At 40.4% G+C, this 27580-nt stretch overlaps 1 protein-coding gene across 4 annotated transcripts; it reads left to right on the top strand.

The window, feature by feature from the left end:
- Positions 1-2176: 2176 nt before the first annotated feature.
- Positions 2177-26424, top strand: LSM14B (LSM family member 14B). Of its 4 annotated transcripts, XM_087928925.1 has the most exons (10): positions 2177-2830; positions 14235-14398; positions 16878-17013; positions 17915-18031; positions 20834-20998; positions 21127-21204; positions 22262-22423; positions 22744-22897; positions 23711-23891; positions 25117-26424. In XM_087928925.1, exons 1-9 carry the CDS (start codon positions 2710-2712, stop codon positions 23880-23882), a joined length of 1269 nt encoding a protein of 422 aa, XP_087785051.1. In that variant the 5' UTR covers positions 2177-2709; the 3' UTR covers positions 23883-23891; positions 25117-26424. The 4 variants fall into 4 exon arrangements, with proteins under 4 accessions (XP_087785051.1, XP_087785053.1, XP_087785052.1 ...); XM_087928927.1 differs by lacking the exon at positions 17915-18031 and having other exon boundaries at positions 2196-2830; XM_087928926.1 differs by lacking the exon at positions 21127-21204 and having other exon boundaries at positions 2196-2830.
- The last annotated feature ends 1156 nt before the right edge of the window (positions 26425-27580 follow it).

Genomic DNA, 27580 nt, shown 5'->3' with positions numbered 1-27580 from the left:
TTCCATGTAGAATTCACAATCTTCACCCAAGCTGGATCTTAGGTGATTTGCAACCCCATAAAAGCTTAGTTATCAAATATAGAGATAGCCACAAGTTCCCCACAATATGTAGCTTTTTGCTCTGAAATTTGTGATAAATACTGAAAGCTTCATTTAAAGAGTTGTGAATATAGAGGGAGAAAATATACCGTGGAATCATATATGTTTATTAATCACACTTTAAAGTTAGCATGCTGGTTAAGTAAAGCCAATGTGCCTGGCTGATTATTATGCATCTACAAAAGATGTTCTTACAAATTAGTATTTAAAGTGCCACAAGATGGTTTTCTTGCAAAAGATTAATATAACTACCCTTTAGAAATTGAACATTACAGATATATTTCCAAATTTTCATTCTGGGAAGGATGGTCATGGAATATTCTTATTCCAATGGAGCAGTTTATTTTATCTGAGTATCAATGCAAAACAGCTTCAAAATCCAACATTAAGGAAGTGGTACGTGTTATTTGGCCATTGGTTGAAGCAAACAGAATATGGTTTTTGGTCAGTTGGGAGCCAGTTTGATGTAGTGGTGAAGATGCTGCCTTAGAAACTTAGAATCTGCAAATTCTAGACCTCTTGGTGACTTTGGGCCAATTATTCTCTCTCAATTCACCTCAGAGGATTGTTGCTGTGTGGAAAATAGCTGCTCCTTAACTGCACTCTTCTTAACAGAGAGCTCTGATGTCGGTCCTGGGAACTGTTGCAGACACTTGTTCAGATTATGAATCACAGCCCCAAGTGCTCCTACTCCTCTGGGACCATTTTGGTCTTGATTTTTCACATCCTATCCAGTTTTTCCTTTAGGCCCTGACACTTTTCATATTCCTTCTTCCTGATGCTGCTATCACTTGGCACCATTATATCACCCATGTAATGTATACCCTATGTATGTGTGTGTATGTGTATATGTGTATATGTGTGTGTGTGTACGGCATTCAGCTTTGTTCGGGTATTTTCCCACGTCACTGTAGTTGTGCTTTTAAAGTTGTAGCAACGTTAGGCAGAATCTCATCTGCCATCATCAGGCATCATGGCAGATGAGATTCTGCCGAAACGTTGCTACAACTTTAAAAGCACAACTACAATGTGGGAAAATACCCGAACAAAGCTGAATGCCATACATGTAAGCACCTGCGAAAACTTAAGAATATATTTATTTTCTCAATCTATGTCTGTTGGTTCTTGCTTACATATGTAGTACAAGTATATTTGTAGTGTATACACACACACACACTACTCACTCACTCTTCCAAAATGCTTGATTCTACTTTTGCAACTCCCAGGACATATCCTTCATTTCTTACCTCCCTTAAATGTTAATTATAATTTCCTCTTAATATAAATATGTTGATTAGGCAAATTAACTTGTTTAACTTGTGTTAAATAAACCACATTTGGCTGAATTTGCCCAGAATAAGCCATAAGAATAGCCGACAGCTCCAGTATGCTGAAAGAAGTTGCCTTGTGTTTATCTTGTAAATTCAAATATTACATCACCTACCCAGCCCTTTTTTATTATTTTTCCAGCAGAATCTGACAAGCTCCTTTCACCTGAACATCAGTGTAGGGCCCCCACCCAGGTACAAACCGGCTGAGCATTTTGAGCTTAGCGGGTTGTGCAAACCTGACCCGCGTTCCTGCTTCATCACGCAAACCCGGGAATGAAGGGCTGTCCAAGCAACCCGTTTTTCCCCTTGAAATGACATTGGGCTAATCCAGTTGCTAGAGATAACCATTTAAGCCCACGGTTTCCTAACTAGCACTAATATAGCTTGTGCGCCATTCGCTGCCCATGCTAAATTTATGGAATCCACGCTTCTTTTTTTAGGGGTACGAACAAAAAAAAAAAACTGGGTTCGGAGAGACTCGGTAGTTCAGCAACCGGGTTCCCGCGCTCCAAACATCACCGGGGAGATTTTTTTTCCCTCAGTCAAGCCCCCCGCGCACTCCCACGTTGCAACGGCAGCGGCTGGGCCGTCACGTGACCTCTCCGCTCCCTCCCCTCCCCAACAAGCCCGCCTACCTGCTTCTCCCCGCCCCTTTCTCCTCCCGCGCCGCTCGCCAGCCGCCCGGCGCGCGCGCGCGCAGAGTCCGTGGCGCCTGCGTGGCCCCGCCCTCCTCCTCCTGGTCCCTCCCTTCTCTCCCCGCCCCCCGCCTCCCCCCGCTCCGCCGCCGTCTCCTCTTGGCTCCTTTCTCTGCCTCCCGCCGGCTCTTCCATTTTAGCGCCCCCGCTCCCCGCCGCCGTCCTCTCCTCCCCAACTCTGCTCGCGGACTATAAAAGGAGCAGCCGGCAGGGGGTTTCTTTCTCAGTCCGCTGCAGAGGCGCGAGCGGTGGTGGGGTTGCCTTTCTCTCCCGGCAGGGCGCGCGTGCCGCCGAGACAGCCCGTCAGCTGCGGGGGGGTTGGGGGGTGCGACGGAGGAGGAGGAGGAGACGACGACGACGACGACGCCTTGGTCTGCAAGGGCCTTCTCTGGGTCTTCTTCTGCGGCACTCCCTCTCTCTCTCTCTCCCCCTCCCTCCCACCGCCGCTGCCCCTCAGCGGTCCCAGCTCGTCAGGCCCGGCCGCCGGGCTGCGTCGGGGCCGCCTTTCGAGGCCTTCCCACTTCCCCCCTCACCCCATCCCACCGCAGCCTGCTCGGCCGACGGCCTCCCTCTCCGCCGACGCCATGAGCTCCGGCACGCCGTATATCGGGAGCAAGATAAGCCTCATCTCCAAGGCGCAGATTCGCTATGAGGGCATCCTCTACACCATCGACACCGACAACTCCACCGTCGCCCTCGCCAAGGGTAGGGCCGGAGTGGGGAAGTGGAAAGAGGGAGGGAGGGGGGGGGGCGCGGCGGAGTAGCACCGGCGGGGCGCGCCTGAGGGAAATGAGGACGTTTGGAGGCTGGGGGGCAACGAATCGGGATGCCTTTTCCTCAGCCTTCTGCCGTCGCGCCCCCCGCGCACAAACCCACAACCCTGTGGGGCGCCGCCGCCTGGGTCCGGTTGCTCCCGAGAGGCTTGGATGGGGGGCGCGAAAGCCGATGGCGCAGGACGACGGCGGCGGCGGTGCTGCGGGATTTGGCTTCGCTTCCCTCACGCGGCTCTTTCTTCTCTTCACCGCCCCCCTTGCCCCGGAGGGGTTGAGGGGGGAAGAGGGAGGGAGGGAGGGACACGCGAGCGCAGCTTGTTGTTGTTGGGGCTCCGAGGCGGGAGGGCCGCAGCTGGGTTGCAAAAGGTGCGGGGGGGGGAGGAGGAGAGCGTGGAGCGCCAGCGGACTCTGGGCTCCCGCATCCCTTTAAAGGGGACGCGCGCCGCAGGCCTGCAAGGGGGTGGGGGGTGGGCAGAGTTTGCAAAGGAGGTAAAGACCCCGGGGGGGGGAATTAGACCCTGGGTTGGGGGGGGGCAGTGTGGGTGAAGGGAGTCCCTTCCCGTGGTCGCAAAGGTGCTTTTCTTTTTCTTTTTTTCCAGGAGGCTACTGGACTATTTTGTGTTTCTTTTGGAAGACGTTTCGCTTCTCCAAGAAGCTTCCTTAGCTCTGGCAGGGTAGGGTTAGGGGGTCATTAACATCGTCATTTGCATCCTTTGAAGCCACTTGGAAGGTTTATCTGTGCCCTCAAGTCCACCTGAGCAATGCTCCTGGTTGCAGTAGTCTGCAGGTTTTTCCTCTGGGGCTCCTTTTGTTTTTTTAAGACCTTCCAGAGCTGGAGGAGCCAGTTGAGTCATAAAGGAGATGTTGGTGCTGGAAAAGGAGAAGGTAGTTTAAATCTGGGGAGGGGGCTTTTGTCAGGCACAAAGAGCAATTTGCATCCTTCTAAAGCTGATTGTTGTTGTGAATATGGAAAACTCCCATCACTGCCACCCTGCTGCATGCAACCTGCTTCTTGATTCCAGTTTCAAAAGTTCTAGATGGTCAGGACAGAGGTTGAGGAGGTGCCTCCCCCCTTCTTTTTACTCTACTCTGGGTTCTGAGGAGTGGGGGAGGAATTGCTTCAGTCTGCTGAGTTTCCAGTTTGCGTGGCCTCTTCGTGCCCAAGGGATTCTTTTGGGATCTGTGTAGTAAAAGCTGCTGGCGATTTCCAAGGGCCAGTCATGGTTTTTTTTAGCCTTTGGTAATATATATGGATCTGGTTCTGAATAGTTTAAGGTTCGATCTGTCATGCAAGTGTAAGCAGGTGTGTTGCTTTGTTAGTAATTTTGTGGCAAGCAAGTTGTGTGAGCAGTTCTTTAACTTTGCTATTTCCAAGTCTCATAAGCACATTGGACCCTCACATTGTTTGCCTTCGGTAAAAGCAATTGTGGTGTTGGAAAAATTTCCATTCAGTGTGTTTACATAGGTTTCTATTTCCAAAAGAAAAAAGTATGGATGTTCCACACTAAATGACTATAATGCTGTTTAGGCATGGCAGTTTCAGAGTTGAAATAAAATTGTCCCTGGAAAGCGTATGTGGCACAATACTCACACTTACGTGGATTGGTGGTTTATAAAAACCAAATATAGTGTGTCTGATACTGCCTGTTTTATGCCACTGAGAAATGAAGATATAAAATGTTTTGGGAAAAGATGTATTTTGTATGATTATACCCGAGGGGGAAAAAGTCACTCTGTACAATTCATGTGGAAATTTATTGCATGGTAATATTTTTCTAAAGCATGTACTCTGTACATATGAAATGTTGAGATTAAATAGAAATAATTTTCCCCATCCTGACTCTTAAAAATGGGCAGGGAAGGGCACTCTGAAAGGGTGAAAATGTCATTAACTGAAACCAAAGAGTCGAGTTGTGCTTTGTGCAAGAGTTTCATCCTTCTAAAATGTTTTAACGTATTCTAGGAAGATATTATATAACATGCATTTTTATTCTGGAAAACAAGGTAGTCTGTGTCTATTGCCAGCCCCTGTTCCATTGTTATTAGCATAACTGCCTCTCCCAAAAGTAGTAGTTGGCCATTTATCCATTTGCTCTGTTTATGGGCCTCATGAAGTTAGCTAAACAGCGGTGACTGTTCTGTTTTATTCAGCTCCCTCCCCTCCCACTTGAAAGAAAATCGAGAGAACTGAAAAAGCTTTGAATGATTTTAATAGAAACCTGTAAATTAAAATTGAAGTTTTCCACAATATTATTGCCCAATGAAGTAAGCAAAACTAGAGTTGAAATGACACTTCTCTTAAGATTGCAGTACAAAGACACAATATAGCACTGAAGTCCCATACAAGCAGATGCAGGATAAGAGATCCAGCACTTTGTAGTTTGGCTTTCCATTTTGAGCCAGTTTTATTATTTTGTGGATTAGAATAAGAAGGCGATTTAAAATTTAAACTGCTCCTGAGTATATTTAGTAAAGTTTTGTGGAGAATATATGCAAATTCAAGTACTGATTAATGCATACTTGTACATGTAAGCAGAGTGGGTAGTCATGTTGAAAACACTTGATCAACTTGTTCTGTCTTTGCTGTGCTGCTGATACATCTAGTCATTTTGGAAAAAATGGGAATCACTTTGTTAATAGTGTGGATTGCTAGAACTATAATGCTAAATTTGTTAGAATGTTTTTTAGCTCTAAAATCTATGTGAAAAATCAGAACTTTTGAGAGTATTCTTTTATTAAATCCTCCAGAGAATGGGTGCCTTCTTTCCTGTCCTTTGATTGTTTTCAAATCAGTTTTAAACTTTACTGAGTAGCATTCATCATGGCAAAGATATGGATTATTTGCTTGATTTATGTTGGGTGTGTTTGAGTAATGTGTGGCTTTCCTCAACTTTACTCTCTGTCCCCAATTTGCTGTTCTGCCTCCCTTTGGTGGTTGAGTTTCTTAATGCCATATTCTGGAAGAATTTTTTTTTATGCCTAAGGAACAATGCTCAGTTTCTCCCTTTGATCGGTTAAGGCAAAAGGTCTTTCCGAAAACTCCAGATTATACCCAGAAGTAGATTTTCTTCTAACTCTGAGAATGTATGATTTTTAGCAGCTCTAGCTTTAACAATTAGCTACAGGGTGTAAATTGGGAGAGAGGTGGAGAACGTTTTTTAACTGTGATGTACAGGGTGGAAATATTTATAGCATTCTAGAATGTTTGTCATTTTGCCACTAGAAAAAAATAACCAGAGTTGTGAAGCCTTACACTTGGTAGCTTTGCTGTTTGGGTGGAGTTACCTGGAGCTATGAAGCATTTTTTTGAAGTAATACTGGTTTTCTTTTTTTCCAGTGAGGAAAGGCTAAGGTGACCTGACTTGGTTCAGAAGGAACCATGGCATTCCCTCATCAGTTATGTTAGAGGGGAAAAATTAAAATGGAAAAAAGGGCCCATGAAAAAGTGTGTGTCTATAACAAATTCAGAATTAAATCACCAGGGCCTCCAACGAAAGAAAGTATTTTTGAATATTGCATTAAAATAAGACTACACAAGCAAGAAAATCCTTTTCAAGGTGTATGGTCTTTGGTGTAAATAAATGGATGATGAATGAATAGTATAAAAGTTGGGGGAGATTTGGGGTGGGAGCAGTGTAACAGATTTAAAATGCACTTTTGAAAGATTTCCAAAATAAAGGGAGAGAAATATAGCATGGTTATAGGAAAGGCAGAAACAGATTTAGAGACTACAAAGACTAAGTTGAAGAAAGCATAGACTGAACGCTTAGAGAGCAGCAAGGATTTTGAATTAGCTTTTTCTGCAGAGACAGAGCAAGAATTGTCTGTGGGTGCTGTTGTCGGAATATCTTGTTTCTTAATGTAATTGAGGACAGCGACATTATTCTCCTTTTTTCCTCACAACAATCCTGTGAGGTGGGTTGGGCTGAGAGAGTGACTAGCCTAAAGTCACCCAACTGGTTTTAATGTGAAGGTGGGAGAGAACTCATAATCTACTGGTTTCTATACCAACACCTTAACTACTACATCAAAACGCAGCCTGGCTTAGCTAAATGTTGTTCTGGTCATGGACAGGTTGGTAGAACATAATGCTAATAATGTTACATAATCAGGGAGAAAGTTGAGAAACTTAGTTGGTTACCCAATCAAGCACAAGCTATTGCAGAAGAAATGAGTCCCCTAAATCAGCGGTCCCCAACCTTTCTCTCACTAGGGGCCAGTTTTATGAAAGACAATATTTTCATGGACTAGGAGCGGGGATGGGTTCGCATACAACCTAGAGTTATCATGTGCATGCACAGAGGAAGCTTCACTTGCTCACCTGCCATTTGTGCGGCCTGGTTCCTAACAGGCCATGGTTTGGTACCAGTCCATAGCCTCAGGATGCAGGGCACTGTCCTAAATTGTGAAAGGCTCTCATTTTCTTAGCTTTCAAAATTGTGGCAAATTTATATAATGGCTGACAGCATTGATTTGACCCAGATTCCTGGAGTTATTAATGTCTGTGAGATGACACCATTTAAAATACCAGCAGAAAAGAATTGATGAAATAGTTGTTTAGGATTTTTAATCCTTAACTGTAATGCACTAGACTATTTATTTACAAAGTTTCATACCTAAATTCCAGAAGTCTTGTAGGAAAGAGTTGCTAGCAGTTTTGCATACTGCCTGTTGGAACTTGTGATTTCAAAATAGTGAAATCATTTAGACTATGATGTGGCCAGAAGCTGCCTGTCCATAGAAGTGAATTGAATGGTCATCTAGAGTGCCAAAGTTTTTAAATAAATCATAAATGTCTTTGGGATTGGAGGTACTAATTGCATGTTTGCCTACATCCACCAATTGCTGGCAGCTGGTTAGTATCCTAGATTGATGAACGAAGAGGGACTTACCCCATATTCGGATAAGATGGCAACTGGATTAAAATAGAGGTGGGAATCATGAAGAAGTCAGCCATCCTTTGGAACCAATGTAGATAGTAACTTATGCCAGAACTCAGCTATCTATATCATATCAGAATGAATCAGTATTATCAATCCTATATGATCCAGTGTTTCTCAACCTTGGCAAACTTGTAAGGCATGTGGATTTCTGGCTGGTGAATTCTGGGAATTGAACTCCACACATCTTAAAGCTGCCAAGGTTGAAAAGCCCTGGTATGATCACTGCTGAGTTTTTAAAATGGAAGGAATTACCAGCCCCTGAGGACCAAGGTCAGTTTGAAGCAAAGCTCTTTTTAAGTGAAGTTTTGGCAAGGCTAAAGCTAGCAAAGCTTTACAAGTGTTGTTTCTGTCATAGGCATTGGCTTCCAGTAATGCAGAAAGTCAAATCCTTTTAGGAAGTGGCTGAAATTTGCAAATTATTCCCAGCTTCCTGTATATCTTGCAAATGGGGAAAAGGCACTTTTTAAACTACAGAGAATGTTTGGGATCTTCAATGCAGTCTAATAATATTTGAACACTAAATAACTCCAAAATGAAGTGTTATAAAAGCAAGCTAAAAATGAAGAGGGGAAAAAAAATCTGTGCCTTAGAATCCATTCCAGGTAGAGAGGCATTTTATATACTGTTAAAGAAGCTTCACCCAACGAAGCTGATGTTGATTCTGTTACAAAATGGTGAAAATAAAAAAAAAATCCTTAACCAAAGAATAAACAATTCTTCTGTTTAATTAAGAAAAGTTCTTGAAAAGTTTTTCTTGGAGAAAAAAAGCCAGTTAGTCCCTTTCCATTAATATTTTCTAAAGATTTATAATGTGTGAGAAGCAAAACTTAGATATGTAAAAGAAGAAAGCAAATTCAGATAGAGGTAACCGTCAACTTACAACCACCGTTGGGACCAGAATTTATGTTGCTAAGCAAGGAGGTTGTTAAGTGAGTTACAACTGATTTTACCATTTTTTTTTGACACGGTTGTTAGGTGAATCATGTGGTTGTTAAGCTAACCTGTCTTTCCCCATTGACTTTGCTTGTTGGAAACTGTCTGGGTTTCATATGACCATGACATGACCCCAGGCTGCTGCAACTATTGTTCCCCAGTTTTGCTTACTGTGGGGATGCTGCAATGCTTGTACATTACTTTTTTCAGTGCCTTCATAACTCTGAACATTGTCTAAATGAATAGTTGTAGGTCGAGGAGTATGTGTACTGAGAAACGCAGTGTGGTAACAGAAGAGGGCATAACGTCTTTTGAAATGGCAGGAACAGGCTCCTCTTATCTTTAGAAACTGACCCATTATTTCTTCTGCATGTGATAGACTAGCACCACTTCAAAGATTCCAGAATCACATTAGCTAAACAAGAATTCTGTAGGACTGTAAATCTACCTGGGTTTTTTGGGGAAAATAAACATGGATTTGGTGCTGAATGCTGCAAAGTCCTCTAGTGGCCAAATAGTGCTGGTGCCACTGGAAGCCCCTATTCCTCACAGGACCTAAAAATTGATTTGTAACTCTTCCTCCCTCAAGGAAAGGAGTGTGAAAAAATAAAATACTGTATAGTTGCTGAAGAATGCTGAAATCTGTTTGTAAATCCTCATTTAACTTTGATTGCTTTAACAATGTACTTTTTGATCCTGAAGGAACTTTAAAAGTAGAACCTGCAGCAACAGGATTGGTCCATTTAAATGTTGTGTTCTTAAATGAAGTTTAAAATTAATCAACTATGGAGATTCTCAGTCATCCAGGCTATGGTTGTCCCAAAGGTGCTTTTTTCAAGAGGCAAATGGACTTTCTTGTTTTCTTTGAAACTTTATTTGAAGTTTCTCTTCTCACCCAAGAAGCTTCTTCAGCTCTTGAAATTAATCTTTATTTCTAGAAAGGGGTGGTGGTGATGGCGGTTCTGATTCTATATTTTCATAAAAGCCAAAAAAAAGTTATGCACTTTTTAATAAAGGATATTGTAATTTAGATCTCCTGCAAAAATAAGACAGAGTGACTTTGGGGTTTTGGGGCCCTCTGCACTCTGGGACTTTCCATTTTGGTTCTGAATGGTTGTTGCACTGCCCCAGAACCAGTGTGTAACCTGCAGATCCTCTTGAATACTTAGCTCCTAACAAAGGAGCAAGAGACAGCCATGCTTAAGAGATCTTTGCGCAGCTTTGGATTGTGTTGTAGGTTGCACCCCTTCCTGGACCAGGAAGCCTGCTCAGTAAGTCATGTCCTAATGACCCTCCAATTGGAGGGTTAGAATACATTCTGTATAGGGCTTAATCTGGTGCAGAATGTGCACCAAAATCAAAAGTCTTTTTATTATTTGGCACATGTGACATCACTGCTGTGCAAAACTGCATTGGTTACAGATATGCTTCTGGATGCAATTCAAGATGGCTTGGGCTTTAAGAGCCCTGGTGGCGCAGTGGTTAGAATGCAATATTACAGGCTAACTCTGCTGGCTGCTAGTTCAGTTCCCACTGACGAAAGGTTGACTGAGCCTTCTATCTTTCTGAGGTCAGTAAAATGAGGATCCAGATAGTTGGGGGCAATATGCTGACTCTGTAAACCACATAGAGAGGGCTGTAGCATTATGAAGCAGTTTATAAGTCTTAAGTACTGTTGCTATTGGGCTGGATTATTTATGAGATCACCTCTCCCTGTTTTTTTCTGTTGTCTGATCCTGTCCAGCAGTTGGAGCATGCTGTGGGTCCCATCTCCTTAGTAGTGTCAGCTGGGACTCAAGAGGAGTCGTTTTTGCAGGGGTGCCTGCTCTCTAGACTATCATCCCTCAAGATATTATATTGGTCCCAGACCTGCAAGACCCTGAAGTCTTGGTTCTGTGCAGTAGCCTGGGGTTCTGAATGAGCGATGGTGCCCATTTCCTGTTGTGGTACCATATATTTTTATAATTTTCTTTTGGCTGCTACGAATTTTATGTGGGGTTTTTTTTTGTATATGAATGAGTTTTTAGTATTAGCTCCATATCACATATTTCAGATGAGCAGCTATATAAATGAATGCTGCAGACCAATTTATTAAAGCAGATTGTCATTTTCAAGCTTCTGCAGAATCCTGAAAATGAAGTTATATCTGCTTCAGGATTTCATTAACTTTAATGGCTGAATCCTTTAAAATGAAGGAAAACTACTTTTCAGGTGAAATCATTGGACTGATTTAATTACTAATGGTGAAACACTGAGTTGTGCGCAGAGCCGTTAAAAATTGCCAGTTGGTAATATTTTGCCTTTTAATATCTAGATCTAACCAGATCAAAAATGCTGATTGATTATTCGGTAACCTTATTAGATTTAGAGCGTCTTCAAATTTAAATCTCTTCAATTAAATATTGTACTTTATTCACTGCTCTAATGTAAAAATCTTTCCCAGTCTTCTTGCGTCACTTTGGGAAAGTATCATAACTTTCCTCTGATGGAATCTGTTGAGATACTAATGTTTTTCTTGGTCTGTCCTGGGTGTGATAAATATGTTCCCACCTGCCTTCAACAAGTAAAGGTGGAGTACCCATGATGTCATTCTTCCTAATAGAAGAGGCAATAGCATATTATGAGAGCAATAATGTGTCCTTGACTTGGAATGAAAAGTGTTCATTCAGTGACCGTTCTAATTTAGGATGAGGTGAACAAAGGGACTTACGGCCGCTGCCCAAAATTCCAAATGTTGCACTGTCCCCAGTCACATGATTAAAATGAGAACGTTTGGCAGCATGCATGCTCTTGCAACTTTGGGAGTTCTGCAACTCCTTCCAATTGTGGGCTGGAAGGCATCAGTCATCTAGGGCAGTGGCCCCCAACCTTTGGGGTACCGGGGACTGGTTCTGTGAAGAGAGGTTTTTCCATGGACCAGAGGGGGCGTAGTTTCGGGTGCTGCCTGCATCCCGTGGATGGGGCTTTCTTGTTTGCACGGCCCTGTTTTTGGCATGCCGTGGAGCAGTGCCAATCCAGAGACCCGTGCGTGTTGGGGAACCCTGATCTAGGGTCATTGGTGTGCAAGACTCTTTCTTGCCCTGATAGTCCCAAGAGGCCTGGGCCTTCTTCCTGCCCCACTTCACCTGTACCATCATTTTGCTGGCCAACTTCCTATTCCTGGTCAGCCTCGAGAAAGATTTGCCTCTGAGGAAGATTGCCTTCGCTAGCTTTCTATCTGAGCCTCACATCAGCTGGGCACATCTGGCAGCAGCAGCAGAGACCCTGGCAGGGTGGGGCAAGGAGAAAACCCACACATCTCTAGGGACTTGGGAATAGGAGGCCCATGTGCCATGTGCCTCTCAAGCCATGACAGGTTTCTTTGTGCTGGGCCTTCTAAGGCCTCCCCCACACTGAGGCACCCCTGCGCAGTTGCTTAACAACCACAATAGTGAGAACTGGGGTTATAGTTGTTAAGTGAGTCTGTCACATGAATGTCTCGCTTAATTATCACAACAATTTGACTAAATTTCTAGGCTTAATTGTCTTAAATTGAGAGCTCGTATGCTATGATTATGCTTAGGAAGGAAATAAAAGAGGTACCGCTTTTTAAAAAATTGGCTACATCTGAAGAATTGTACAGTTGTTAGCTGGTACTGAGGCATATCTTGAACATATAACTAGACCTCTAGCTTTAATCTGGCAACAACAAATGTGGATGAATGAGGAAGCTTGTCAGTTGTTACAGTGAAAACAAAGGAATCTCCTGCCAGGAAAATGAAGTTCTGCTAATTTGATTCGGTTCAGCCTAATGCACATGTAATTTCTGTCCTCCAAAAAGTGAAACCTATTAATAGGCAGAATGTGTGGAACAATTCCTTGATCTTTCTGTCCAAATGTCATGTTAATCCTTCCTCTCTCATTGAAAACTACACACGTCTTTGGATTGAGAATTACTGTCTTAAAAAATACCAGCTTTTTTTTGCTTCATATTGAATAAACATTTTTTTATTTCTCTCGGTATCAAGCTAATTGCTCCATTCTGCTGGGGTGGATAGGCATGATTTAAAGAAAACTGAGGGAGTAATTACATCAATATTTGGTTTACTTCTTTCTTCAGCCCCAAATTATATGGTTTCATTTCTGCAAATGAGTAATGTTAGTGAAAAACAAATATTCAAGTATAATTTTGAGTAACCTATTTATTTAAAACATAAGAGAAACTTGATATGTTTTAATTTCTGGACCATTCATACAAAACAGCATTGCTGCTTATATTAAAACAGTGTTGTTGCATCCTTATTTAATACTTTTTTGTAGTATTTTTAATAAGTATTTCCAGCCAGTTCATTTTTAAAAAGATGACAGTATAAAAAAATATTTATTGTTCAGGAAGAAAACAGTAATGTAAAGCCTTTGGAAAATGTCATGTCTCTGCCTAATGCTGAAACATATTGGATAGATCCTGCCTTTAGATTGCTTAATGTAAGACCATAATTGTACAGATAGTCCTTGACATACAACAGTTGATTAAATGACCATTCAGAGTAACAGTGGCACTGAAAAAAGTGACTTATGACCATTTTTCACACAACCGTTGTATCATCCCTATAGTCACGTAATCAAAACTCAGATGCTTAGCAACTGGTTCATATTTATGATGCTTGCAGTGTTACTTGTTGACAAGCAAAGTCAATGAGGAAGCTAGATTCACTTAACTGTATTGTTAACAACTGCAGTGATTCATGTAATGTGTAACAAGAAAGGTCATAAAAAGGGGCAAAATTCACTTAACAAATGTCTCACTTAGCATCAAAAACACTGGACTCATTGTGACTGTAAGTCAAGGACTATCTTTAGTCATTTAATGAATACTCTCAAAATACGGCTTAACAATAGATCATATTCTATCAGCATAAGTACTGGATAAGCTTCTTGGAGAGAACATTAAACAGGAGACCCAGGATGTTCTGTCACTTGGCCACAATTTGCCCCACCTCATGGATGGGGGAGGATCCATGGAAGAGAAAAAAAGTTTCTTCCATTACTCTTTGCATTAGAAAAACTTGAGAAATTGTCAGTTAATAAATTTCCCTTCACATGAGTTATCTGAGTTCCAAAGCAACAATATAGTGTAATGGAAAGGGAAGTAAGAGGCAGCCTTTAATACTGGTTAACAAGTGCTAACACCTTACCACTCAGTAGCCGGATCAGTATAAGGTTTTAAAAAATACTAACTTACACTGATGATGTTACCTAGTTTGGTAATGAAACATCTGCAAGAAAACCATCAAGCTCAGAGAGCACAGAGGACCACACAGTTCAACCCTGAGCTGCAATTACTTTCTTCAGTGAATACTAAGTCGCATTTTGAGAATTGATAGCATAGGTCAAAGCATATGCCAAAAAGGTGATACGATATAAAGATGGTGTGAAACAGCCATTGAGTTCAAGTACTAACATTGAAGTCTTTCTTCAAAGTGCGCTCATTTGGAACCGAAGATCGTCCCACGGACCGGCCTGCTCCTCCAAGGGAAGAAGTTTATGAATATATCATTTTCCGAGGGAGTGACATTAAAGATATCACTGTATGTGAGCCTCCGAAAGCGCAGCATAATCTGCCCCAAGATCCCGCTATTGTCCAAGTAAGTAATTCCATCTGGAATGGAAAAACGTTTCTCTTGTATCTCTTTGGGAATGTCAAACAGTTAAAAACCATCCTTAGTAGGCAATATATAAATTCAACTGGGCCTATTGATAAATTCTAATTCAGTAAAAATGACTATTATTGCTTGTTATGTTTTCTAGGATTAAATTGGTATCATAGCTTTCTGTTAAATGTAGTGCTCAAGGACAAGAACAATAGAAGTGTAAGTGACGTAGAGAATGAAAACAAACACAAACAGCTTAACCACAGTAGATTAATTATCTTATTAAGACTTGTTTATTCGCTGTAGCACAATGATAACAGAAATAGAAACAAAAATGACAAAACTTGTTATTCCAAAACACTAGAGTGTGATTGGGAAGATTATAGCAATAGCGCTTAGACTTGGATACTACTCCACAGTGCTTTACAGAATCAGCATATTGCCCCCAACAATCTGGGCCCTCATTTTATTGACCTTGGAAGGTTGATTATCTCACCTATTTCCTAAGGATGTTCCCAGTTGTGAAGGCATGAATGGGGTCCTTTCCCAATGAATTTTCAACTAGGCAGATCTTGATGGGGAAATATTTTAGGTATCTTGACTATAACAGTTAGTGAGTCATTTGTTAATGGAAATTGGGTTTCTGTCTGAACTCATTTAAAAAATAGCCCTTGGTAAAGATTTTACTTGAAAAACCTGATGTAACTAGAGCATATTTCAACACAGCCATTTCTGCAAATTGGTTTAGTTAGACCCCTAGTCTTATTTAAGCAAAAACAGCACTAACCATTTTAAAAAATCTGAACATTCAAGTTTGAATACAGATGTACAGTATATTGGAATTTCCTTTTTTAGAAGCAAATAAATGAAAATGGGAAACAAATACCTCTTGAGTTTTAAGGTTTTTCAAATGTTTTCTCTAATATTTGACTAAGTTGCTGTTGTTTCTAATATGTTAATAATTTCAGGTACTACTTGGTTTACACACCATGATAAACCAGCCATAGTTAATAAACTGCAGTGGCTGTTTAAATCTAAAAGATAATGACTGTTAACAGACAGTGCTTATTGAGGTCAGCTTAATACCTAGTAAAATACATTTCCATAAGAATGCTACCTTAGTAATTCATCTTGGATTCTTATTTGTAGTTTAATATGTTGTGATCCCTAATCCATTTGATTAGTTTATGGTTTAATGTATTGAAAGAAACCAGAAAATGGGTACAATTGGTGCCAATATTAAGTAAGCTTTATGACCATGGTCAATGTGAAGTGTTTCACTTTTAGTTTAACTATTGTTAGCCATGTTTTAGGATGTACTCATTTGCAAACATTGATAATTGAAATGGGAGGTAAGGTGAAATCCATCCGATCATGTTCTAAACATAATAGCAGTACTGATCCTAGACATGTATTTGTATTCAATCAAGTTTGTTATTTCAAATCTTAAGACCACCTCTCTCTCTCCAACAATGGGGAAATTGTTACATTAATAATTAATAGCATGTAGGCTTTTCCTGATTTGCTGCCTGGCTAGTGTGATGGAACCACATAGTTTTATAAAGAAATTTGACCACTATCTCTGAATGCTTGGCCAGTACACTCGTGTTCAGAAATTAGAACCTAGAACCCAAAAATGAAACACATTGAGGATTGATGATTTAGCAGACAAATAGTAATGCACACATTAGAAACTAAAATCTTGTAAATCTATCAATGGGCAAAAAGTGTCCCTCCCCCCAAAAATAACATTAGCATTACATAGCACTGGATTTTGAAGGAGATGGTGAGGCAGGAAGATCTATTCTCATGGCTATAATTTGTGAAGATTATAGCAGCTGGCTTGTACATTGGGGTGCCTTCAAATCAATCTTGACTCCTGATAGCTGCCTGGATGAGTCCCTGTAGTTTTCTTGGTTTGGGGAAGTAGTTTGCTATTGCCATCTTCCTAGAGTTGAGAGTGAAGGTCTGGCCCTAGAACCTTCCAGATGATTTCCTATCTAAAGCAAAACTAGAATTCACAGTCTCCCAGTTTCTAACCCGATGTCTTCACACTACCCCACTGTGGCTCTTTATTAAAATGATAATACATAATTTGGAGGAGAGTTGTTTGATTTTCATCTTCAGCTTGATGTGGAAAATTGGTTGTGTTATATACAGCTGAATGAATCTTTCCTCACTTGATTTGTAAATTGATGGTTACAAGGATTTTCCTTTTTTTTTTTTTTTTGTGATACTGTTCCTTTCACAACATCATCAGATTTAAAATTATCGACCAGATGTTAAGCTGCCTGCCAGTGTGATATTAAACACATTTAACAGCCAGACCACTTTGGCTTCTTCAGAAACCATGATTAAACCAACAGTGGCATAATGTGTGTTAATCTTTGCATTTCTTAAAGCATATATTTAATGACAATTTTTCCATTTGTTTTCTTCTGTTTGCTAATTGTCTCACATTCACTTTTTGCAGTCGTCTCTGAGCTCTGCATCTGCATCTTCTTTTCAACCTCATGTGCCTTATAGTCCTTTCAGAGGGATGTCATCCTACGGTCAGCTTGCCGCCAATTCTTTAATTGGACAGCAATACGCAGCATCTCTTGGTTTAGGTGAGTAACAAAGACCTGCCTGTCGTTGAGATGATCAGTCTCTGGGCTGCAATATTTAATGCTGGGCTACATGTCCTCAGAATATTCTTCTGAGGGAGAAATAAATATTGATGGAATTGTATCAAAGTATTGTGTGAAAACATTTCATTATGTAACTTTCTAATCTGAAGACATCCCACCTTGGCACCGACTGATACACAGAGTGAGAATTAGACTAAAGATACATTGAATTTGGGCTGTTTCTAAGTTGAAAGCATAACTTGGCAAAAACCAGTGTTAAGCTTGTTGTTTTATTAAAAACTTAACTGGTTTTAAACAAGGTTATTAAGTGAAGGTTGTTCAACTAATCCACTTTTAGATAGGCTGCTCACTGGGTGGTATATGTGAGTAAAATGTACAAAGAACGAATATCAGTTGAACGCTTACTAAGATTCCTTCCTCTTTTCAGTGCATCTGAGCAGTTACTCTTTGGGGGTTTTGTAGGGGGTGGATGAATGTTGGACTCGGTTTCTACATGAACACTAACATATCCTTTTGGAAATACACAAGGTAAAATTCTGAGCAGTGAAAAAATTAAAGCTTACTCATATTCATTCAGGAAAAATAAATTATTCAGTGTTAAATTACATACTATTTTTTTTGGTCCATTTCTTCATTTCTGTCACATATTTAAAGCATTTCCACATAAAGTTATCACATGGTGTGTAATGTATATCTGACGGTGGGCAACTTAACAGGATCTGTCTTGTCCCCTGGTCAAATTCTTTTCAGTTTCAGAACTTTTAAAAATATGTTAGCTGCTTAAACCTTCTCTCCTCAGTCATCTGGATGTCGGTACTGCCGTGTGTCTCACCAGTCTCCTCCTTTGCTTTTTCTTCTCCTCCCTTGTCTGTCTTTCTAGAGAAGCTGGTAAGCCCTCCAGCATCAGCAGCTGCTTCCAGTCCTAGCACTTCTTCATCTCCTCAGCCAGTTTCAGAGCCTGACTTGTCATCAGAGCCACATCTGCTGTCTTCTAAGGGTAACAGCAGCTTGAGGATTCCAAGTATTAGAAGAATTGCATGGTGTTTGCAAAAGCTTTGTTGTTGTTTTTTAAAAAAACCTTCTTCCTGAACAGAGTAACATGTGCTAGAATTACCGCAGTAGTCTTGTTTCTGAAACCCTTGGTGCACCTTCTCCAGGTATCAGAATGGGTAGAGATGAACAGGTACTTGCTTCTTAGCCACTCATTTAACATTCTGGAGATGAAAACTAGACTGAAGGGATAGTGCAGAATGGAGCCAGGGAAATTTGGGAGCATGGAGAATGAGCTGTTGCAGATTTGGAAGCATTCCGCTTTGTAAAAAAATCCTTCCTGCGCAACTAAGAGAAGAGGGGGGGAAAATACAAATTAAAGCTGGGAGAAAATTATTCCTGTAATATAATATTTAGTATATTGGTAGAAGATAGGGCATTGACAAAGCAGCCCATTGTACACGGGCATGTCTTATGAATTCCTGAGTGGCATTGGAACACAATAGTTTACATTTGGTAAAACTGTTTCCCCAGATGAATTCTGGCCTGGTGAATTCGGCATCCTGACTAGTTGATGGGCCTGCAGTTGCTCTTGCTTGAATTCTGTGGCAAAACATGTGAGGCCAGGGTTCTGCAATGATAGCCAAAAGTTGGGAAGGAGAGGACAAGGAGCAGTCTCTTGGTTCAGTATTTTGAACGTTTCTAGAGTTAAGATTTTCTTCAGGGAGTTGTGCTTCTTTGTTTTCGTCAGGTGATTATATTTTTTCTTCTATGCTTTCTAAATGCATTTTTGTGCATTTTCTTGAATAGCCTTGAACGTGGTTAATGCTTGGTGGGGGTGGCGTTTCCTTCCTCTTGAATTTTGGATTGTCTAAAACAGAGAGGGAGAAAAAAGTTGCAAATCTCCTCAGAATCATATCTGAGGGAAGCTGTGTGAGTGGCTTTTAAGTTGTAATAGAAGTTTTCTGAATTTCTTGCATTGCATATTCAGAAAGGGTAATGCTATTTTGTCAGCTTGGCATCTTAGAAGTTAATTTGCAGCTCTAGAAATTTTTTCACCTTCAGGGCCACTTAGAAAAGATTTCAAGAAGTTTTGATGTAATACAAGCATAAATATATATTTTACTGTTTCAAGCAGTAACAAAATATGTGTGCCTGTAAGCATATACCTACACAAATCGGAATTCATGGTTCAGATCTAATTTTCAATTATTTGGTTACAAAGTGTTTGGACTTTATCTTACTGTGGAAATGCGTATCTCTGTATGATTGCCTACCGTGAGTTAATTTCAAATACAGTTAGTGTTCTTTTTTTTAAGATATATGGGATCCAAACAAGGTTTATGGATGATTCTATTTTATATATAATATATTTTCTCATATTTGATGCTTCAATCAGCATCACAGTAATGGAATATTTGATGGGAAAGAGAAGATGAATAAAATCATAAATCAAAAGGAAAGAGTTTTATATTCAGTTAATTGAATTCTGCAGTTGAAGAGCTACAGGAATCCATGTATCTGCATGCTTTATTTTCCTTCCAAAACAGAAGCTTCATGTGTCCTTAACAGGAACCTTGATCTTGCTGTGCTTCTATTTCCTTCACAACTGCTTCATGCTGTTGTCAGTGTTAAATATCCAGAAAACAATGCTAGATATAAAGCTTAATACTTGTCAAGAGGACTTGTCAACTCCTTGAGATAGATCAAGTCAAGAAACAATCTCTGAACTATTATAGCTATTTTTCTAAGTCTTTACTGGTTCATTCTTCCCCCTCAAAGGCTTTTCATATCTTCCTGAGCTCAGCTCCTAATTTTTTTTACAGACATAGGCTGAAAGCTTGTTTCTTTCCTCATGGAGGCTTTGTTGAGTTTTCTTTTATAACAAATTTCTCACAGCTATTCTAAATTTGCATGTTTGAGTGGAATGGCTTCCAAATGACTTGTTATGGTATTTATATTAGAAACTGTTTGCTCAAATAAACTGGTATCAGGTTAAAGATTTTCTGAAACACACCAATTCTGGTGAAAGTTTGAATGTGTGCTCTCCTAGGAAAAGCTATGTTTTTCCATTGAACCAAATTATTATGGAATATTTAGATGTGCTGCTTTTAACTTGTAGATATGCTGCTGGATGGATAGGTCCAATCTGCTAGCAAATCCCACAAGTCTGAAATTGGTATGCTTTTATACCTTTGAGCTTTGCTACTAGCTGCCTGTGTCAATATGGTGAGGAATCCATAATCACCTGACAATCGAGCAGTTAACCTTTGTAAATATGGATACGTTCATATGTCATTCTGAGCAGTATTACTTGTTTGGTTTTATCAAACTTATAACTTATGTGGCACTTATCAAGTCAATTGTAACTTAGTCAAAAAAACACACTTCAACTTCGGTGTGATGTGTGAACCAGATCTTTCAATTATGTCAGTACTCACATTTCTGTGTGAAAGAGCTTAGCTTTCAGACTTTCTTCCCAAAGATTCAGAGGGTGTGATTTTCATCTAAATCTGAGAACTGATCTGGTTTGGTGTGAAATACGTGCAGTGTGAAATTTATTTCAAGTAACCTGTTGAAATTTGCTACTATTCGGGAACTATAGGAAAATTGAATTTCTGCCTTATAGCATCTCCATCCGTGCAGTGTTTTTAATCAATCACTAATGCTTCCTAGAGTAAGCCTCTTTCAGGAGAAGATGGTTTCAAAATCTTTTGACAGGATTGAGGGGAGCCAAGGTCTCTTGAGCACAAATCAAGTTTGGTCCAAATAAATGCAGGGGTTACTGACGTTGCTTGGTTTCTCTCAGGTGCTGCTTTTCCATCTGTTCATTCAGTGCGCAAAAGTCCAATGGTGGAGCAGGCTGTTCAGACTGGCCCGCTGGATAACAGCCTGAATCCCAAAAAGGCAGTCAAAGCTCCTCCAGCAATTCAACGCAACACACGTCAGATTCCACAGAATCACAAGACAAATGGTACTGAAATCTTTTCCTTCAGACATTATGCCAGCATTTTAAATTAATAGTAATTGGAACTACCATCTGCTGTTGCCTTTCAGCATCTTGGCTATATGGAGTGAACAGGTTTTCCTATTTTGTCTTAGATATAGTTGACCCAACACCTGTGCAAACGCAAGGGCAGGTGAATGATGAGAATAGAAGGCCCCAGAGGAGGAGATCAGGTATGTTACCTGATTGTAAATTGTCCAAAGTAATTTAATTTAATTTTTCAAAGCAACTGAATTGCCCTCTTCTGCGTTACTTTTGTAATGCAACCTTTCATAGAAGAATCAAGATTAATTACTCCTAATTAATTCAGTATACTCCTACTTCAGTTGAAAAGTAAAAGAGTTCAACATGAAAAGAGTTCAATATGCATGAAAAACTAAAAGAATTACAGTAAAAGGACATCAGTATAGTCCACAAGGACCTGCAGTCTTATGGAGTAATATGATTTTAGCATCATTAAATGAGAAGCCTGTGCTGGTCTATGAGTAATGTTTCAAATCTAAGTCAAAATGTAAAATGAATTAGAATGCAATAACTTATTTCTGTAAAGTTCAACAGAGTAGAAGTTAAGCAAAATATTTCTAAATTAAATAGAATTATTTTTCACTACATTGCAATACAGGTAGTTCTCAACTTAGGACCAGAATTGAGCCCAAAATTTCCACTGTTAAGCAAGATAGTTTTGAGTTTTGCCTCATTTTATGACCTTTCTTGCGGCAGTCATTAAGTGCATCACTGCAGTTAAGTTAGTAACACAGTTGTTATGCGAATCTGGCTTCCCCATTGACTTTGCTTGTCTTAAGGGCACAAAAGGTGATCACATGAGCATGGGGATGTTGCAACAGCCGTAAGCATGAAAAACAGTCATAAGTCACTTTTTTCAGTGCTGTTCTAACTTTGAATGGTCACTAAAAGTATGGTTGTAAGTTGAGGACTATCTGTATAAACAAGTTTCGGAAGCAAAATTTCCTGAAGTTTTCAATTTGATGGATATCTTCTGCTGACTGTAAGACGATCTCTGTCAAATTCTAGGTATTCATGCCAGTCAAGCATTAATAGAATGAGAATACCAGATCAGCCAGCTTGCTGGCATCACTTCTGTGGAATTCAAATGATGTTGAACAACACAGCATCATGCATTGCCTTGAGCAAGGAGCATGTGGGGTCAAGCCTTGTTTTGTCTAAAATTAAATGAATTCTCACTAGAAGATTGTAACATCTTCTGTTTAGGAAATAGAAGAACTAGGAATCGTTCCAGAGGACAGAATCGACCAGCTGCCGTGAAAGAGAATACAATCAAGTTTGAAGGTGACTTTGATTTTGAAAGCGCCAATGCACAGTTCAACCGGGAAGAATTGGATAAAGAATTCAGAAAGAAACTGAATTTCAAGGGTTAGCATTTTGACTGTTTCTTGTATTCCAGTCCCCTCTCCTTGGTGTGGATGAAAGAAAACATCCAGTACAGGGGTCTCTAAACTTGGCAACTTTAAGACTTACGGACTTCAACTTCCAGAATTCCTCAGCCCGTATTTGTGGACTTCAGTTCCCAGAATTCATTAGCCAGCCATGCAGGCTGTGGGATTCTTGGAGTTAAAGTCCACAAGTCTTAAAATTGCCCAAGTTTGGAGACGCTTAATCTAGTAACAGTGTAGCTTGTTATATATGCACATTTAAAAATAATTATTGCTTCTCTCTCCCACTTCCCCCATCAGATGATAAAGTTGACACCGGAGAAGAAAAGGGAGAGCCTACTGTGGCTGCTGAAAACTGCGATGGCAATCCAGATGAAGATCTACTGGGACCCAACTGCTATTATGACAAAACAAAATCTTTCTTTGATAACATCTCATCAGAACTAAAGTCTAGGTAACAGAACCCTAGCAGCTTTATTATTTTATTTCTTCCTCACTAATTCTGTCAGTTTAATATTGTTTTTGCCTGGTATTCTCTTCTATACCCTGATATTGAACATAAATTTGTTTTTTAACAAATGAATGTCCTTATATCTGCACTCTTTGATCCTTTTTCAGTTGCAAGTGAATGCCTTTTTCAATTTTGTACTATATTGTAGATTTTACCTACAGCTCCTCCCAGATTATTGAAGCCATGCTTGAAAAGTCCTAAAAGCATTTTTTTAGTCTCTAAAGTACCTTGCAGTTTGGTAAGCAGTCATAGATGGGGATGAGGAAGAAATTTGAGACCAAAAGAACTTGATCAGCCAAAAACTTTGTAGAAATCCTTGGATTTGAGCCTTACTCTCATTTTTGTATGATGGGAGTCTAAAATGTTTGGAAACTTTATTCTTTGGGGCTCTTGATATCCTTGTTTCTTAACTTTTGCCAAGTTCTATCTTCAGTTAAGATTTTGAGGGAAGAGAAAAAAGTCAAATGTATATAACATATTCTTGGCAGAAACTTAACTCATAAATACTGCTGCTTGGTTACTGAATCCGTTTACCCCTAATTCATCCTTCTGAATTACTTAATTTATGTGTTTTGGAAATCTCAGCAACAGCAATATGATTTGGAAAATTTACAATCGTAAAGCATATTTTATAGGATATTTTGTGAGTCTTTATGTGGGAAATGATGCGATGACTTTAGTCTTTGCTTGAGAGAAGAGTTTTACAGCAGGAAGTTAAAGAGAACTTGACTGTAACTGGTTACTTTTGTTCTTTAGTTCACGGCGTACAACGTGGGCTGAAGAACGGAAGCTGAACACAGAGACCTTTGGTGTTTCTGGGCGATTTCTCCGTGGCCGCAATTTTCGTGGGGGATTTCGTGGTGGAAGGGGGTCTGGAGCTGTGCGGCGAAGTCAGGCTACTCCCAGAGTTGGGACTGGAAGAGTTTGAATTCAGCAGGCAAGTTACAAAACTAAAGTATTTTAGGTTCACCTTTGTTACAGCAGCTGGGATGAATAAAGAAAATAAAGAAAATTAAGCAGTATGCATATGTCCCTCAAAATTAACTAATTAGACAGTTTGGGGGCATTTAAAGTAGTGAAATACTTGCTTTTATGGTGGTGTGAGCTTTTCTCAAAGGCAGAATTTTTCAAGGGTTTTGTAATCCTCAATTTATGACCGTAATGGAACCACTTTTAACATTTTTGGATGGTCATTAAGTGGATTATCCATGTGACTAACCCCAATTTTATGACTTGTTTTGTGATGATCGTTAAGCGAATACATGGTTGTTAAGCAAATGTCACTGTCATTAAGTGAACCATTGTTTACTACGGGACATTTTATGCCAAAAGTAAATGCCAGGTTTGAGTGGAAATGTCATAAATCACTGTTGCACTGTTGACATAGGATGCTGCTGCAAAGGCACCCAAAATGCAATCACAGGACCAGGAGTGAGGGTGGCCGTTAGATCTTTAAAACCAGATCTTACTTGCAACCCCCACCCCCACCCCACTGAAGCAAGAGACCAGACCCTATACCAAACTTAAGGCCTGCGGATCCGGCCTGCAGGGCCTGGAAAAATCAAGTCACTGGCCCACAGTGCCTCTGGCAGCTAAAATGGACCACGAGCAGCCCTCCCGCGCCTTGTTTTCCCTCTCCATGGCCTCCTGCAGCAGTCTGCCAGCTGAAAAATGGGCCATGCAGCCTGCTTTCGGCCGGCAGGAGTGCTGTAGGAGCCATGGAGGGCGAAAACAAGGCGCAAGGGGGCCACACCAGACACCCCCCCCATGCCCCATTTTGGCTGGTAGGGTACTGCAGGAGGCATCCATCCCCTCCCCCCCAACCCCCACCGCCAGCCCACAGGGGAGAACTACAATGCTGATCTGGCCCTCGAAGACATCCAGTTTGACACTCCTGCCCTATATATACCCTTTCAGACAAGTCTGGGAATCATAACCACCCAACGCCCTCAAATTCTCCTGTTTTTACTTGTGAAAAGGTTTGCCGTGTCCCTTAGGCCTCCACCCCTTTTTTATTCTTTTGAAGAAAACGAGCATCTAGCAAAGCAAGGTAAATAGATAAAAAGAGTCAACTGGCAGTGAGATGGGCAGCAAACAAATTTAATAAATGTATTGTGTACTTGGGGGAAAAAAACAAACCATGTCTCTGTTTTATTTTATAGCTTTCGGCCACATCGCTATGAAGTCTTGTACATAGGAAGGAGGGAACAATACAAACTGCTGCACTTAAAAATGGGTGAATGAAACGTTTACTTTCCCAAGCCTGAATTACAATGGGATTATTGCTAGTCTGTCACAGCAGATGGGAGCACTGGGATTGCTTCAACAGGAGTGCACTCTGGTTCAAGGTTTTTTTTTTTTCCTCCCCAATTTTTCTCTTTTTGGGGGTGAGGGTCTTTTGCAAGTAGTGCTGCTGCTTAAGTTCTAGCTGCAAGGAACCTGTGCTGCTGCTTAAGTTCTAGCCGCTGTTGTAGTTGAACACAAGGGAGGAGCACTTGTTCTATTCCTAAAGAAAGCGATGCAGTTCTGAACTCTTAAAAAAAAATGAAACCAGCAATTTAAATTTGGAGAACGGACAGGTCTGCTGGTGTCCTTTTTCTTCTGACTTCTGTGCTTTTCTCTTCACCTTCCTTCCTTTCCCCACCCTGCCACCCCCTTTGGAGCAGATTGTTTTGATGTCTAGAAACCAATTCTAGTGCAAACATGTTGTGCGTGTGATGTAGTGATGGGATTTGTTGCTGACCATGTTATCTGTAATTCTGACTTGCCGCTTGAGAAATCTTTTCTCTGGAGAGTTTTACACACTGCAGAGTTCGCTTGGAGTGCTGGTCACCCCTCAGAAGAATTAGTATCTCAAAACTGATCTGGGATGAATGCCGTTGTCGATTTTCTAATGACGAGCCGTTCTACACCACTGCAAATTTTCTGTAGGCGGAGGCGGCTTAAAACTTACACATCATGCCCTTTCAGCAAATCTTGAGAGATCTTTTTTATCTCTTCTGATTTAAAAGGGGGGAAAAGTTCCGAGCTTCATGTTGTCTCAAAATGCGAGATGCAACTTCTAAAGGAAGCTTGGGTGCATTCGATAAAATTCAATTGCTCTTAATGTCCCCCAACTTTATAAATAGTTTGGGTTTTTTTTGTGTGTTTTTAAAATAGTTGTGGAGGATATGAGCACACAGGGATTATACACTTGCATGGAAATGGGTAAAAGCCTTTAGTAATAGGTTTGTGCCACTTTTGTTATCTTGTAGAAATATTCCGTTGAAAAGGCTTCCATAGTGGAGGCCATATCTCCTCCTCCCCCCGCCCCCCCCCCCCATTTCCATGGCTTCCCCTAGGTCTTGCATTAAGTTGGTGTAAAGCTTTAGTTTCTTTTGTAGGCCTTCATCGCAGAGTGACACATTGTGGTGAGGTCGCATTATGGAGTCATGTAAATTGTAATTATAAATAAACATGTAAATGTTTAACTGTTTTCAGCTTTTGGGTTTTTTTTAAAAAAAGTTTTCAATCAAAAGGGTTAAACAACAACTTGCAAATCAGGAAGAGGCTGATTTTAGGATGCCCTGAATAAGATACATGGTTTCTAGAGTAAAAAAACATGCATGTGCATGCACATACGTTGCTTACTTCAAAATCACTCATAACAAGTAATGTTAACTGCATGTCGTTTAGCTTGTTTATTGTTGAAGTTTCAACATTTTCTCCTGGGAACCTAACAACTTGCTCCTTAATCTCGATTTTGAAATACAAATATTTCTTTCTGGATAAGAGATGCTGAAAGGCTTGGAAAATAAAATGTTAGCAACCACGAAAAACGGATTGGGTGTCCTTTTAGGGAAACCAATATGAAGCCTCCAGTTTGGCATTTTTAAATATTTGTCTTGTGAAACATAACCTTATGCTACACATTGCAGTTTGTAGGGACTATCTGAAAAAAAAGCGCAAAATGGTTGCTTAACAGGGAAAAATATTGTTGCAAACCATACCCTGTACATGTAATTGAACCAAATAAACAAGATCCACTGAGTGTCTTTGAACAGTTTTGAAATTTTGATGGGTTTGTGCCATTCATACATTTAACTAAATATTGAAAATGGCTAAATCTGATTATGCAACTCAGTTTTTTGACCAAATTGAAATTGGAGGTTGGATGATTTACACATTCCTAGATGTTTTCTGAAGATAGTAATTCATCTTGCAAAAAAGCCAAGATTTGCCCCACATAGACTATTCTTATTGGCACTGGTTCTGTAACATACTAGCTTTCCAGTCCTGGCTATACATGTGATACTTCCAAGGGGGATCTGTGTAGTTTGTAACCGCAATCTCTTGCTGGCACAATACTGCTAACACATGCCATTTGATCTTGTAAGCTGCCCAAATAAAGCAACACTGGGATGTTCATAATGTTAGAGGACATTTCCTTGAATTTGGTAATTGGCAGTTAAGTATTAATACTAATGAAAATCCATTAGAAACATACCCTTTAAAACTACTTGCTCTGAAAGCACCACTGGTGTTAATAGAAGCATCCTGCTATCACTTCAGAAGCCAAGTTTCTTGAGTTTTTAAATCATGTGAAACACCTATACTGAACTTGAAAAATACTTGAAAATTTCCATT

Source organism: Pseudonaja textilis, chromosome 3, assembly GCF_049901715.1.
Source record: "Pseudonaja textilis isolate UNSWEBS1 chromosome 3, rPseTex1.2, whole genome shotgun sequence".
NCBI classification, from domain to species: Eukaryota; Metazoa; Chordata; class Lepidosauria; order Squamata; family Elapidae; genus Pseudonaja; species Pseudonaja textilis.
This window is presented reverse-complemented; position numbering and strand designations above follow the sequence as displayed.